The 16393-nt window shown below is 43.7% G+C and overlaps 1 protein-coding gene across 5 annotated transcripts in view; it reads right to left on the bottom strand.

Annotated features, from left to right (window-relative positions):
• ERICH3 (glutamate rich 3) overlaps window positions 1-16393 on the bottom strand; it is a 52027-nt gene that overhangs the window by 30023 nt on the left and 5611 nt on the right. For all 5 annotated transcript variants that reach the window (XM_077277452.1, XM_077277453.1, XM_077277450.1 and 2 more), the window contains exons 2-4: window positions 2479-2572; window positions 1717-1842; window positions 147-218 (exon numbers count right to left, since the gene is read on the bottom strand). In XM_077277452.1, coding sequence (XP_077133567.1) covers window positions 147-218; window positions 1717-1842; window positions 2479-2572 — 292 coding nt within the window. The remainder of the gene's footprint in view (window positions 1-146; window positions 219-1716; window positions 1843-2478; window positions 2573-16393) is intronic.

The raw sequence follows: 16393 nt of genomic DNA, 5'->3' as shown, positions 1-16393 counted from the left end.
CAGCGATGTGTCACTTTCTGGGCTGTTGCTTCAATAGCAATTATTGTTGGGTATAGCACTTAATACATGGGCGCACAAGAGATCCTGCCGGATAATCACATCATCTTAGAAGGTTACGCAGCTCAGGGGATATAACAGATTATTACCTTCAGTCTTTGCACTCGTTCTTTCCTGGCGAACGTTTCCAGTTTTCTCTTTATGTCAATTTGGTGACGTCGCTTGGAAGACAAAAAGATATAAAATAATGTCAGTTTAACATGTGTAGCAAAAACAAACAAACAAACAAAAAAACTTTACATCGGTGAAATTTTGTGACTGCTGCATGGAAATCATTTTACAAATTACATGTAATACCGCTTTCTACCACCAGTGGCAGTAAGAGACAAGGATGCAGCACTGATCTGATCTGTGATCGAGACCGAACACTGTAAAATGCGCCATCGTCATAATGCGCCATCGTCACAGTGCGCCATCGCCACAGTGCGCCATCGTCATAATGCGCCATCTTCACAGTGCGCCATCGTCACAACGCAACATCGTCACAGTGCGCCATCTTCACAGTGCGCCATCTTCACAACGCGCCATCGCCACAACGCACCATCGTCAGTGCGCCATCGTCACAACGCGCCATCTTCACAGTGTGCCATCTTCACAACGCGCCATCGTCACAACGCGCCATCGTCACAGTGCGCCATCCTCACAACGCGCCATCGTCAACGCGCCATCGTCACAACGCGCCATCGTCACAACGCGCCATCTTCACAATGCGCCATCGTCACAGTGCGCCATCGTCACAATGCGCCATCGTCACAACGCGCCATCTTCACAATGCGCCATCGTCACAGTGCGCCATCTTCACAATGCGCCATCGTCACAACGCGGTCCCTCCCAGACGCCATTAACCTATTGTTGTAACCAGCATCTTCAGCGCTACAAAGTCGGGTAATGTGGAATACAATCGCTGCAACTCCTTTAAGTTCCCTTCCGAATAATTTGACATAAGTTCCGAGTATCGAATCTTCTTGAGATGTAAATCAGGTGCAGTGAGATCGACGTGGAGCGATGGTTTCCACCAATGTATTATTCACTAGGGTCCAATAATAGATCCTATTTAGAGGAAGAACAATCGCCCAGTGACGGACGGGATAATGAGGCTTCTCCGAGCGCTCGCTGACTGCGGAGTAAAGTTACGCTTCATTCCTGTCTCACATCACAAGCTGCAAAGTGTCCGAGGAGAGGACGGTACCCGGCTGCCGATGACAATATCCGTGTGTGCGGCGAAGCTCGGCTCCTACTAGTAAAATGACATCTCTGTGCCTGTAACTAACGTGACATTTATTTATTGTACTGATATGGCGCCATCATATTGCCGAGCGCAGTACAGACATAATCACTGACTTCTTCTCGCTTTTAATTTTAAAAAAAAAAGTTAGAACGTTTTTCCAGCCAAGCTTTCATGTTGATGGTGGAGGTTCCTTGGAGGTTTGGCCATCAGCGCTCATGTGTGACTTGTCTGAGCGCTGGTACTAAGGACTTCCTAATCTATACTGAGGATTGTAATCCAGCAGAGACGCCGCCCCAGAGACACTGGTCACAGTGGAAGGACCTCTGTATGGAGGAGTCGGACGAGGTGCTGGAAAGTGGAAACAAGCACATCAATGGGCCGGACACATGGCTGCTATTGGACCGCCCCCGAGGAGCAGGTGAAGTGCTCACCTCCAGATCAAGGACCTTGTGGAATATCGCCTGGGCCAGACATTCCCGGATGTATTTCTGATGGTCTCGTCTCATGGCATTGATCCGGTATTCATTTTCCGTCAGTATTCTCCCGCTTCTTGTGATCTGGAATATAAAATCAGGGTAAAGCAACAATTACAGAAGTGATTCTCGTTATTAGGGGGTATGCAGCAAAGTCCATAAAATGCAGGAATGAAGACGATCCCCACACAAAGAAAAGAGAAAATAATGTGTTATAATAACCAAATTTGAGAGGAAGATCCCAGCAGGGCACTACCTAAAGTAATCTAATTAGGGAAGAAGATCCCAGCAGGGCACTACCTAAAGTAATCTAATTAGGGAAGAAGATCCCAGCAGGGCACTACCTAGATATTATAGGAATCTAATTAGGGAGGAAGATCCCAGCAGGGCACTACCTATACTGATATTGTACTATTAAAACATTTTACAGAAATCTGTAGAACTTCTCAAATCCACCAATTTCTGCAGCACCAGCGATCTCATGTGTACGCCTGTCGGCAGATGTCAGGATGGATCACTACAGGCTCAGCAGAAACATCAAGCGTTTTTCTCTGATAAACAATGAATTGTATCAAATTGAGTATTTTCTCAGGAAAACATTATAATTACTGTTATGTATCTTATATAATTCTCCTGCAGATTATCAACACATCATCAATAATTAGACATCAATTTTTTTTTTTATTAATTGTTAAATTTTAGTACATAAAAGTCTCTTACCAGTCCAGCTCTCTGAAGCTGTTTCCTTATCCTGGTATTGTTAAAATATCCTGTTAGATGTTTATCTGTAAGGCTGTTATAACCGGACAAAGGTCTGTAACAGATAGAAATCGTAAAGAGAAGAAAACCACAAATCACTAAATCATAGGAGCAGTATTATAGTAGTTATATTCTTGTATATAGGAGCAGTATTATAGTAGTTATATTCTTGTACATAGGGGGCAGTATTATAGTAGTTATATTCTTGTACATAGGGAGCAGTATTATAGTAGTTATATTCTTGTACATAGGGGGCAGTATTATAGTAGTTATATTCTTGTACATAGGAGCAGTATTATAGTAGTTATATTCTTGTACATAGGGGGCAGTATTATAGTAGTTATATTCTTGTACATAGGGGCAGTATTATAGTAGTTATATTCTTGTACATATGAGCAGTATTATAGTAGTTATATTCTTGTAGATAGGAGCAGTATTATAGTAGTTATATTCTTGTACATAGGGGCAGTATTATAGTAGTTATATTCTTGTATATAGGAGCAGTATTATAGTAGTTATATTCTTGTACATAGGAGCAGTATTATAGTAGTTATATTCTTGTACATAGGGGCAGTATTATAGTAGTTATATTCTTGTACATAGGGGCAGTATTATAGTAGTTATATTCTTGTATATAGGAGCAGTATTATAGTAGTTATATTCTTGTACATAGGAGCAGTATTATAGTAGTTATATTCTTGTACATAGGAGCAGTATTATAGTAGTTATATTCTTGTACATAGGAGCAGTATTATAGTAGTTATATTCTTGTACATAGGGGCAGTATTATAGTAGTTATATTCTTGTATATAGGAGCAGTATTATAGTAGTTATATTCTTGTACATAGGGGGCAGTATTATAGTAGTTATATTCTTGTACATAGGGAGCAGTATTATAGTAGTTATATTCTTGTACATAGGGGGCAGTATTATAGTAGTTATATTCTTGTACATAGGGAGCAGTATTATAATAGTTATATTCTTGTACATAGCAGTATTATAGTAGTTATATTCTTGTACATAGGAGCAGTATTATAGTAGTTATATTCTTGTACATAGGAGCAGTATTATAGTAGTTATATTCTTGTACATAGGGGCAGTATTATAGTAGTTATATTCTTGTACATAGGGAGCAGTATTATAGTAGTTATATTCTTGTACATAGGGGCAGTATTATAGTAGTTATATTCCTGTACATAGGAGCAGTATTATAGTAGTTATATTCTAGTATATAGGGGCAGTATTATAGTAGTTATATTCTTGTACATAGGGAGCAGTATTATAGTAGTTATATTCTTGTACATAGGGGCAGTATTATAGTAGTTATATTCCTGTACATAGGAGCAGTAATATAGTAGTTATATTCTTGTACATAGGAGCAGTATTATAGTAGTTATATTCTTGTACATAGGAGCAGTATTATAGTAGTTATATTCTTGTACATAGGGGCAGTATTATAGTAGTTATATTCTTGTACATAGGGGCAGTATTATAGTAGTTATATTCTTGTACATAGGAGCAGTATTATAGTAGTTATATTCTTGTACATAGGGGCAGTATTATAGTAGTTATATTCTTGTACATAGGGGGCAGTATTATAGTAGTTATATTCTTGTACATAGGAGCAGTATTATAGTAGTTATATTCTTGTATATAGGGGCAGTATTATAGTAGTTATATTCTTGTACATAGGAGCAGTATTATAGTAGTTATATTCTTGTACATAGGAGCAGTATTATAGTAGTTATATTCTTGTACATAGGGGCAGTATTATAATAGTTATATTCTTGTACATAGGAGCAGTATTATAGTAGTTATATTCTTGTACATAGGGGCAGTATTATAGTAGTTATATTCTTGTACATAGGAGCAGTATTATAGTAGTTATATTCTTGTACATAGGAGCAGTATTATAGTAGTTATATTCTTGTACATAGGGGCAGTATTATAATAGTTATATTCTTGTACATAGGAGCAGTATTATAGTAGTTATATTCTTGTACATAGGGGCAGTATTATAGTAGTTATATTCTTGTACATAGGAGCAGTATTATAGTAGTTATATTCTTGTACATAGGGAGCAGTATTATAGTAGTTATATTCTTGTACATAGGGGCAGTATTATAGTAGTTATATTCCTGTACATAGGAGCAGTAATATAGTAGTTATATTCTTGTACATAGGAGCAGTATTATAGTAGTTATATTCTTGTACATAGGGGCAGTATTATAGTAGTTATATTCTTGTACATAGGAGCAGTATTATAGTAGTTATATTCTTGTACATAGGGGCAGTATTATAGTAGTTATATTCTAGTACATAGGGGCAGTATTATAGTAGTTATATTCTTGTACATAGGGGGCAGTATTATAGTAGTTATATTCTTGTATATAGGGGCAGTATTATAGTAGTTATATTCTTGTACATAGGGGCAGTATTATAGCATACGTTAGACTGGCACATGCAGAATTCTCCTTTTCGTACATTCTGATGTTTCTTCCGAGATCAGGAGTCATCAGTTCCATCAGAGAATCGTGAGCCAGGAATGTGGAGGTGGGATATTATCTGTCTTGTTATCATTGACGCAATGAAGGTTATTTTAGGCAATCACGATTTCTAGAAAGCTAGAGGAAATGATATTTTCTAAGTACAGCTTGACAGGAAACATTATGTAACATTTCTCAGATACATTTGCCGGTATCTGGATTCTCCTGTGCATTAGCATCACTCCACATTGGCTTGTAGGATTTTCATATTCAGAAAATGGAGGTAAATGTCGTACTCAAACTTTGTATGATGTGATGTAACAGGAGTGGTATGGAGGTGGATCAGTAAAGGGGTATTTTTTTATTTTATTTTATTTTTTTTAAGAAGGGGCACGCAGGGGTGTTTTTAGAAAGATATTGTACTACACAATACGAACGTCCCTAGATGAAAAATGTTCCATTCACTGAAAATAAGAGATTTAAAAAAAACAAAAAGGAACTGAAACTTGAAAAGTTGCTGAACGTTTCATTGTACAATTATTAAGTTTCATCTTCGTGAAATGGAATGATCCCTTTAACCCCTTTAAGACGGAGCCCTTTTTCGTCTTTGCGTTTGTTTTTTGCTTCCCTTCTTCCCAGAACCATAACTTTTTTATTTTTCCATCAATATGGCCATGTGAGGGCTTCTTTTTTGCAGCATAAGTTGTACTTTTGAAGTACACCACTGATTTTACCATATTGTCTACTCAAAAACAGGAAAAAAAATTCCAGGTGCGGTGAAATTGCAAAAAAAGTGCAATTCCACAATAGTTTTTTGGATTTTTTTTTTTTTACCATGTTCACTAAATGCTATAACTGACCTGCCATTATGATTCCCCAGGTCTTTACGAGTTCATAGACACCAAACATATTTAGGTTCTTTTTTTTTTTTTTTATTTAAGTGGTGAAAAAAAATCCAAAGTTTGTTAAAAAAAAAATTGTGCCATGTTCCGATAACTGTAGCCTCTCCATTTTTCATGATCTCGGGTCGGGTGAGGGCTTATTTTTTTGTGCGCTGAGCTGACGTTTTTAATGATACCATGTTAGTGTCGATACGATCTTTTGATCGCCCGTTATTGCATTTTAATGCAATGTTGTGTTGACCAAAAAAAAACGTAATTCTGCCATTTTTACTTTTTTCCTCGTTACACCGTTTAGAGATCGGGTTAATTCTTTTTTTTATATTGATAGATCGGGCAATATCAAAGAAGTGTATGAAAAAGGTGATAATGCAACTCTTTGTTCCTTTACCATCCATCATTTATTGAAGCAATACTTTAAAATCTGGCATCATATAATGCAACATAAGTGTCACCAGCTTCCCCAGGGATTCATTGCTGTGTGTAGGTTTGATTTTTTTTTATTATTGTTTTATTTTGAATGGGGAGAAAGGCGGGCGATTTTAACTTTTATATTTTTAAAAACTGTTTTTTTTTTTACTTTTGGCATGCTTCATTAGTCTCCATGGGAGACTAGAAGCTGTTATAACCCGATCGGCTCTGCTACATACAGGCGATGATTAGATTGCCTGAATGTAGCAGAATTACTTGCTATGAGCGCTGACCACCGGGCGGCGCTCAAAGCAATCCGGCATTGACAACCATAGAGGTCTGCTGGAGACCACTGGTTGTCATACCAACCCATCGGTGACCCGCGATCATGTGACGGGGGGGTCACTGATGGGCGGATTTCCAGTGCGATTGCTGGAAGCGCATGCTAAATGCCGCTGTCAAGTTTGACAGCGGCATTTAACGGGTTAATAGCTGCGGGTGGATCGCGATTCCACCTGCCGCTGTTGCGGGCACATGTCAGCTGTTCAAAACAGTTCAGCACCGGAGATAATATTAAAGGGAGAGACACACGATATGCGCAGTACTAGTACGGCACATGTCATGAAGGGGTTAAATTACTGCAGCAGTAAAGATCAGATCATTCATCTGCTCCAATAACCATGGAGTGTGAATATGACATTCCCCTGAGATGGTTTTCCTTCTGCTTTGACAGTGACCTGGCTGGATGCGGTGTATCATGGATGGTGGCAGAGTCCTGTGTGGCTGTGACCTTATCCTCTCCTTTAATAATACACAATGTTTGCTCTGCATTGTGTATGGATCGCTCACACTATAGCAACAGTATAGAGTTTCCTTGGTGCCTGTTTGCAGGTTGCTGGGAATTTACCAATCTGTTTACAATGTATCTAATTAAACAAGACACAATTCTAGAAATGCAAGGCAGTAATTCTCCATCCAGAACTGCAGGGCTCATAGTGCAGAGGTAATCCCATCATTGTCAGCACATGATCCCCCAATCTCTGCAGTCCGGGGATAAATACACCGTGCAAACAAAGGCAAAGAATATTGAATCCAATCCTCACTTCTATCTGTAGTATTATAGAAGTTATAAACAAGTAAACAGGAAGCAGTGTTAACCCCTTAAGCCCCGAGGGTGGTTTGCACGTTATGGACCGGGCCAATTTTTACAATTCTGACCACTGTCCCTTTATGAGGTTATAACTCTGGAACGCTTCAACGGATCCCGGTGATTCTGACATTGTTTTCTCGAGACATATTGTACTTCATGATAGTGGTAAAATTTATTTGATATTACCTGCGTTTATTTGTGAAATAAATGGAAATTTGGCGAAAATTTAGAAAATTTTGCAATTTTCCAACTTTGAATTTTTATGCCCTTAAGTCACAGAGATATGTCACACAAAATACGTAATAAGTAACATTTCCCACATGTCTACTTTACATCAGCACAATTTTGGAAACATTTTTTTTTGTTAGGGAGTTAAAAGGGTTAAAAGTTGACCAGCAATTTCTCATTTTTACAACACCATTTTGTTTTTAGGGTCCACATCACATTTGAAGTCATTTTGAGGGGTCTATATGATAGAAATTAACCAAGTGTGACACCATTCTAAAAACTGCACCCCTCAAGGTGCTCAAAACCACATTCAAGAAGTTTATTAACCCTTCTGGTGCTTCACAGGAATTTTTGGAATGTTTAAAAAAAAAATGAACATTTAATTTTTTTTCACAAAAATTTTTACTTCAGCTCCAATTTGTTTTATTTTACCAAGGGTAACAGGAGAAAATGGACCCCAAAAGTTGTTGTACAATTTGTCCTGAGTACCCCGATACTCCATATGTGGGGGTAAACTACTGTTTGGGCGCATGGCAGAGCTCGGAAGGGAAGGAGCGCCATTTGACTTTTCAATGCAAAATTGGATGGAATTGAGATGGGACGCCATGTTGCGTTGGGGAGCCCCTGATGTGCCTAAACATTGAAACCCCCCACAAGTGACACCATTTTGGAAAGTAGACCCCCTAAGGAACTTTTCTAGATGTGTGGTGAGCACTTTGACCCACCAAGTGCTTCACAGAAGTTTATAATGTAGAGCCGTAAAAATAAAATATAATATTTTTTCACAAAAATGAACTTTTCGCCCCCAATTTTTTATTTTCCCAAGGGTACCAGAAGAAATTGTACCCCAAAAGTTGTTGTGCAATTTGTCCTTAGTACGCCGATACCCCATATATGGGGGTAAACCACTGTTTGGGTGCATGGCAGAGCTTGGAAGGGAAGGAGCGCCGTTTGACTTTTCAATGCAAAATTGGCTGGAATTAAGATGGGACGCCATGTTGCATTTGAAGACCCCTGATGTGCCTAAACATTGAAACCCCCACAAGTGACACCATTTTGGAAAGTAGACCCCCTAAGGATCTTATCTAGATGTGTTGTTAGAGCTTTCAACCCCCAAGTGTTTCACTACAGTTTATGACGCAGAGCCGTGAAAATAAAATAAAAAATTTCCCCAAAAATTTTTTTTAGCCTCCAGTTTTGTATTTTCCCAGGGGTAACAGAAATTGGACCCCAAAAGTTGTTGTGCAATTTGTCCTGAGTATGCCGATACCCCATATGTGGGGGGTAACCACCGTTTGGGCGCATGACAGAGCTCGGAAAAGAAGGAGCGCCATTTGGAATGCAGACTTGGATGGTCTGCAGGCGTCAGATGGATTGGTCTGCAGGCGTCACGTTGCATTTGCAGAGCCCCTGATAAACCGAAACAGTAGAAACCCCCAAGTGACCCCATATTGGAAACTAGAACCCCAAGGAACTTATCTAGATGTGTTGTGAGAACTTTGAACCCCCAAGTATTTCAATACAGTTTATAACGCAGAGCCATGAAAATAAAAAATCATTTGTTTCCTACAAAAATGTTTTTTTAGCCCCCCAAATTTTTATTTTCCCAAGGGTAACAAGAAAAATTGGACCCCAAAAGTTGTTGTCCAATGTGTCCTGAGTACGCTGATACCCCATATGTTGGGGTAAACCCCTGTTTGGGCGCACGGGAGAGCTCGGAAGGGAAGGAGCACTGTTTTACTTTTTCAACGCAGAATTGGCTGGAATTGAGATTAGACGCCATGTCGCGTTTGGAGAGCCCCTGATGTGCCTAAACAGTGGAAACCCGCAATTCTAACTGAAACCCTAACCCTAACACACCCCTAATCCCAACCACACCCTTAACCCTAACCACACCCCTAACCCTAATCCCAACCATAACCCTAACCACACCCCTAACCCTGACACACCCCTAACCCTAATCCCAACAGTAAATGTAATCCAAACCCTAACCCTAACCGTAGCCCCAACCCTAACCCTAGCCCTAACCCTTGCTCTAACCCTAACAGTAGCCCCAACCCTAACCCTAGCGGGAAAATGGAAATAAATACATTTTTTTATTTTTCCCTAAGGGGGTGATGAAAGGGGGTTTGATTACCTTTTATAGCGGGTTTTTTAGCAGAATTTTATGACTGGTAGCCGTCACACAATAAAAGACGTGGTAACGCAAAAAATATTTTTTACAATAAAAAGCATTTTGAGACCTATCATTTTTCTATATTTTGGTCCACAGAGTCATGTGAGGTCTTGTTTTTTGCGGGACGAGTTGACGTTTTTATTGGTAACATTTTCAGGCACGTGACATTTGATCGCTTTTTATTCTGATTTTTGTGAGGCAGAGTGACCAAAAACCAGCTATTCATGAACTTCTTTTGGGTGGGGCGTTTATATCGTGCTGCGTTTGGTAAAATGGATAAAGCAGTTTTATTCTTCGGGTCAGTACGATTACAGCGATACCTCATTTATATCATTTTTTAATGTTTTAGCACTTTTCTAATATATAATTGCCTAGAATACTACTTCCTGCAATTTGTGCCAACTTCCGTGGCTTTGTCCGGAGCTAATGTCCGGAGCTAATGTCCGGAGCTAATGTCCGGAGCTAATGTCCGGAGATAAGTGACGTCACCAGTGTCCTACACCCAGGCAGAGCACAGGGGCCCCAGGCAGCATATGGGGCCCCAGGCAGAGCACAGTGGCCCCAGGCAGAGCACAGGGGCCCCAGGCAGCATATGGGGCCCCAGGCAGAGCACAGTGGTCCCAGGCAGAGCACAGGGGCCCCAGGCAGCCTATGGGGCCCCAGGCAGAGCACAGTGGCCCCAGGCAGAGCACAGGGGCCCCAGGCAGCATATGGGGCCCCAGGCAGAGCACAGGGGCCCCAGGCAGCATATGGGGCCCCAGGCAGAGCACAGTGGCCCCAGGCAGAGCACAGGGGCCCCAGGCAGAACATGGGGCCCCAGGCAGAGCACAGGGGCCCCAGGCAGCATATGGGGCCCCAGGCAGAGCACAGGGGCCCCAGGCAGAGCACAGGGGCCCCAGGCAGCATATGGGGCCCCAGGCAGCATATGGGGCCCCAGGCAGAGCACAGGGGCCCCAGGCAGCATATGGGGCCCCAGGCAGAGCACAGTGGCCCCAGGCAGAGCACAGGGGCCCCAGGCAGAGCACAGGGGCCCCAGGCAGAGCACAGGGGCCCCAGGCAGCATATGGGGCCCCAGGCAGAGCACAGTGGTCCCAGGCAGAGCACTGGGGCCCCAGGCAGCTTATGGGGCCCCAGGCAGAGCACAGTGGCCCCAGGCAGAACATGGGGCCCCAGGCAGAGCACAGTGGCCCCAGGCAGAGCACAGGGGACCCAGGCAGAACATGGGGCCCCAGGCAGAGCACAGGGGCCCCAGGCAGAGCACAGGGGCCCCAGGCAGCATATGGGGCCCCAGGCAGAGCACAGGGGCCCCAGGCAGCATATGGGGCCCCAGGCAGAGCACAGTGGCCCCAGGCAGAGCACAGGGGCCCCAGGCAGCATATGGGGCCCCAGGCAGAGCACAGGGGCCCCAGGCAGCATATGGGGCCCCAGGCAGAGCACAGTGGCCCCAGGCAGAGCACACACCAAATCGGAGGCCGAGGGGCCCCGCCAACCAAATCGGAGGCCGAGGGTCCCCGCCCACCAAATCGGAGGCCGAGGGTCCCCGCCAACCAAATCGGAGGCCGAGGAGCCCCGCCCACCAAATCGAAGGCCGAGCGGCCCCGCCCACCACATCGGAGGCCGAGGGTCCCCGCCCACCACATCGGAGGCCGAGGGTCCCCGCCCACCACATCGGAGGCCGAGGGTCCCCGCCCACCACATCGGAGGCCGAGGGTCCCCGCCCACCAAATCGGAGGCCGAGGGGCCCCGCCCACCAAATCGGAGGCCGAGGGTCCCCGCCCACCAAATCGGAGGCCGAGGGTCCCCGCCCACCAAATCGGAGGCCGAGGGTCCCCGCCCACCAAATCGGAGGCCGAGGGTCCCCGCCCACCACATCGGAGGCCGAGGGTCCCCGCCCACCAAATCGGAGGACGAGGGTCCCCGCCCACCAAATCGGAGGCCGAAGGTCCCCGCCCACCAAATCGGAGGCCGAGGGTCCCCGCCCACCAAATCGGAGGCCGCCGGTCCCCGCCCACCAAATCGGAGGCCGAGGGTCCCCACCCACCAAATCGGAGGACGAGGGGCCCCACCAACCAAATCGGAGGCCGAGGAGCCCCGCCCACCAAAAGTAAGTGCGGCCCCAAAAGTAAGTGCGCCCCCGGGTGCAAAAGTAAGTGCGCCCCCGGGTGCAAAAGTAAGTGCGCCCCCGGGTGCAAAAGTAAGTGCGCCCCCGGGTGCAAAAGTAAGTGCGCCCCCGGGTGCAAAAGTAAGTGCGCCCCCGGGTGCAAAAGTAAGTGCGGCCCCAAAAGTAAGTGCGCCCCCGGGTGCAAAAGTAAGTGCGCCCCCGGGTGCAAAAGTAAGTGCGCCCCCGGGTGCAAAAGTAAGTGCGCCCCCGGGTGCAAAAGTAAGTGCGCCCCCGGGTGCAAAAGTAAGTGCGCCCCCGGGTGCAAAAGTAAGTGCGCCCCCGGGTGCAAAAGTAAGTGCGCCCCCGGGTGCAAAAGTAAGTGCGCCCCCGGGTGCAAAAGTAAGTGCGCCCCCGGGTGCAAAAGTAAGTGCGCCCCCGGGTGCAAAAGTAAGTGCGCCCCCGGGTGCAAAAGTAAGTGCGCCCCCGGGTGCAAAAGTAAGTGCGCCTCCGGGTGCAAAAGTAAGTGCGCCCCCGGGTGCAAAAGTAAGCGCGCCCCCGGGTGCAAAAGTAAGCGCGCCCCCGGCCCCGGGTGCAAGAGTAAGCGCGCCCCCCAGTCCCGTGTGTGAAAAGTGCTGCTGTAAAGCTGGTAGCGCTGTTCAAGCACCATGTATTTCCTTCAGGAAATGCCCATCTAATATATAATTGCCTAGAATACTACTTCCTGCAATTTGTGCCAAGAAAGAACATACCAATATACATAGTTATTGATACATATTATTTATTATTTACATTATTGTTCTTAAGCAAAGAACCGTTGTTGTGGCATTTGCCACAACACGCAAAGTTGTTGTCTGATGTCTTTCATCACTCCCCTCATAAGCATGTTCATGGATCCTGTGTAACTGTACCTTAAATAACAAGAATTGTCAAGAGCTGGTGAGTGCAGCCATTTTTTGTTCTTTCTTACTATTATTTATTAATTGTATTATTCTTACATTTGAATAAATAAAGTATATATGGATTCTAGACTCCCGATTCTTTAGAATCGGGCTGCCATCTAGTAGTAGTTATATTCTTGTACATGGGGCAGTATTATAGTAGGTATGTTCCTGTACATAGGAGCAGTATTATAGCAGTTATATTCTTGTACATAGGGGCAGTATTATAGTAGTTATATCCTTGTACATAGGAGCAGTATTATAGTAGTTATGTTCTTGTACATGAGAAGTATTATAGTATTATACTATTATAAATATGCAGTTTTATTTTTTCATATATGGGAAAAGTACTCTTTGTACAGGTTATGAGTTTATTGTTTATTATAGAAGGATTAGCTAATACAATGAATGGACAGCTTTGAGCAATAATTAATAAGAATAATTACAGATAATTAAACTTCTTTCCTGCCGCAGAGTTGAGTGCAGAACAAAAAGTAATGAATATGTTTTGTGTGTTCAGGATGGAGCCACCGTTGTATAGTATCCAAGGCAGAGGTCCAATCAAGGAGAGATTTACAATATAGATCCCGGTCTCATTCCAGCACAGGTGCAATCACTAATATGTATATACACACCTCACAATGGGGCAGTGGATGCCTTGAAAAACAGCATCCGCTGCCCCCGTTGTGCGGCGCTTCCACAGCTAGCCTTAGGGTACCGTCACACAGTGGCATTTTTATCGCTACGACGGCACGATTCGTGACGTTCTAGCGATATTGTTACGATCTCGCAGTGTCTGACACGCTACTGCGATCAGACACCCAGCTGAGAATCGTACGTCGTAGCACATCGTTTGAAACTTTCTTTCGTCGCTGGATCTCCCGCTGTCATCGCTGGATCGTTGTGTGTGACAGCGATCCAGCGATACGTTCGCTGGTAACCAGGGTAAACATCGGGTTACTAAGCGCAGGGCCGGCCGGAAAGTGAGAGCAGATCACAGCGGTGACGTCACCGCTGTGATCTGCTCTCACTGTACGGCCGGATCTCAGTCAGAGCAGGAAGCAGACGGCAAGGGACCTGACGGACATCAGATGGTGAGTATGTACTGTTTGTTTTTTTTTACTTTTACGCTGGTAACCACGGTAAACATCAGGTTACTAAGCGCGACCCTGCATGTTTACCCTGGTTACCTGGGGACTTCGGCATCGCTCCAGCGCCGTGATTGCAACGTGTGACCGCAGTCTACGACGCTGGAGCGATAATCATACGACGCTGCGACGTCACGAATCGTGCCGTCGTAGCGATGTAAATGGTACTGTGTGACGGTACCCTTATAGAGAAAGTTCTCAAATTAAAATTCGATAAATTCTAAGTCTCACATCTGTAATCCTCCTTGCTAGTATTTGAGCTAATAGAGAGCTCTCTCCCTTTCCGAAGCCTCGCCTATCAGCAGCTTTCTATTGAGGACCCTTTGAATGAGAATTCTGTAATTCTTCAATTCTCCTGCGGACGCACTACAGAGAAATGTAACACATACTGTTATATTCTCCCACCGATTATTAGATGTTGGAGGTTTATTCTAGTTCAAGGGGATCATCCAAAGCGGACAACCCCTTTAATTGTTAAGTACCGTCACAGAACTGGTCTAACAGTGTGTAAGTAGCGCTGTTTGAAAGACGGATATAATCTGGTGAAGAGCCGCATTTTTAGGATAAAAGTAACGTGGAAAATCTATCGTCAAGTTGTGTGATAAGACCAATATGACAACTTATTTCAGCCAGGATTGAAGGCCGATCCTGCCCCGCACAGGCACAACCTGCTGTATCCCAGGGACGGGCTCCATATATTCAGGACACTATAGAGCCTATCAGACGTTCAGCTCATGCATACCAAGACACCACTAGATATTAAGCATTAGGAAAAGCAAAACGTCCAGGTCCGTCATCAGCACCTTGTTGACTGTTTCCAGGTAACAATAATAGTTTTCTTTTGTATTTAAAACAGCAGAAAAGGCAATAAAAATATATTAAGAAAACGCTGGACTTTATATTTGCTGCCTACAGACGATAATGTGTCTACAAGTGTTTACAAATAATAAAAGAACAAACAAACATCAAAGCCGTCGTTAAATATAGTCTCCATGGTTAGTTAGAATGAACGTGTCCATTATATATTTATATTTGCCGGAACTTCCTTTGCTACAAGTTTAATGAACCTATTGGAAGAGGTACAAGAGCCGTACGGGAAAAGAACGTATAATTACCATCCTGATGTCACCGGCATCGCCTTACTGATTAATGGCCGATCGAGTGACATTGGAGAGCGGCTTTCCAGGTAGTGGTGTCCCCTGTCGTGTTTCATGGAGAGGAGCCCTGATGTATTAATATAAAAGAGCCCTAAATATCATGTGTAAATCACCGCCAGCCACTCCTGGCACAACAGAGGCTCTGCTTCTTTTCTGTCTCTCCTCCATGCTTTATACTGCAGCTCAATCTGCTCAGATAACCTCTGTGTATTTGCACCACCTCTTTCTCTCTAGAAGTTGGCGCCTAGAGATTTCTGTTCCATAGAAAACATGCAATGGAGTTGGAGACTGTGGCACATGTGGATTGTCAGCACCCGGAGCCAAGGAAAGTGTTTCACCCAGCAATAATGCCATAACCCAACTGACCCCTGCATCCTGCAACAATGTATCTTGTAATTCTCTTACCGTAAAGTGAACATTGTAATAATAAAGCCCCAACAACTCCAGCAGCATTGCACCGCACTGGGAACTTTTTCAGTATATTACATGAATAAAAAAAATAAAAAAATGAATAAAATAAAAATTACAACTAGTCCCACATAACTACAAAAACAAAAGCGTAAAGACAAAAAAATTACAAAGTTCTTAAAAGGGTTTTTCCCATCTTCATAGAGGGATGTTGTCGGATACAGCTTGTAAATACAAGCACTTATGCAATTTGCTGCTTATTGAAATTTGCATCAGTTTTTGAGATATTAATATTTGTTTTCTGTCTACAACGCGTTGCCTAGGAGACCGACCACCGCTGCCGCCATCTAGCTTGTTAGAAGCATTACATTGAATGGTCAGGATTAGGAGGTGACAGCGCCATGTTCCAAACAGTGTTTACAGTCCCAATAGAAATGAGCTTGTAAGCACTGCGCATGTTCTGCTGTGTAGCAATGGTGGCCGGTCTCCAAGGCAACGAGCTGTAAACAAAAGAAAAATGTTAAATATCTCAAAAACGCCTGACAATTTTAATAAGCAGTAAATTGCAAAATTGCTTGTACTGACGAGCACTATCCAACAATACCAAAATATGAAGATTCTCCAACCCATATTGATACAGTATAGTAGCCTGATTTATATACTTATGTTACAGGCGAGGAGCCTATATATCCTCATATAGACATATCTAATAGTAAAATAAAAAATATCACGAAATGGGGGGGGGGACAATAAAAACATTTCCGCAAATTCTAT

Source organism: Ranitomeya variabilis, chromosome 8 (genome assembly GCF_051348905.1).
Source record: "Ranitomeya variabilis isolate aRanVar5 chromosome 8, aRanVar5.hap1, whole genome shotgun sequence".
Lineage (NCBI taxonomy): Eukaryota > Metazoa > Chordata > Amphibia > Anura > Dendrobatidae > Ranitomeya > Ranitomeya variabilis.
This window is presented reverse-complemented; position numbering and strand designations above follow the sequence as displayed.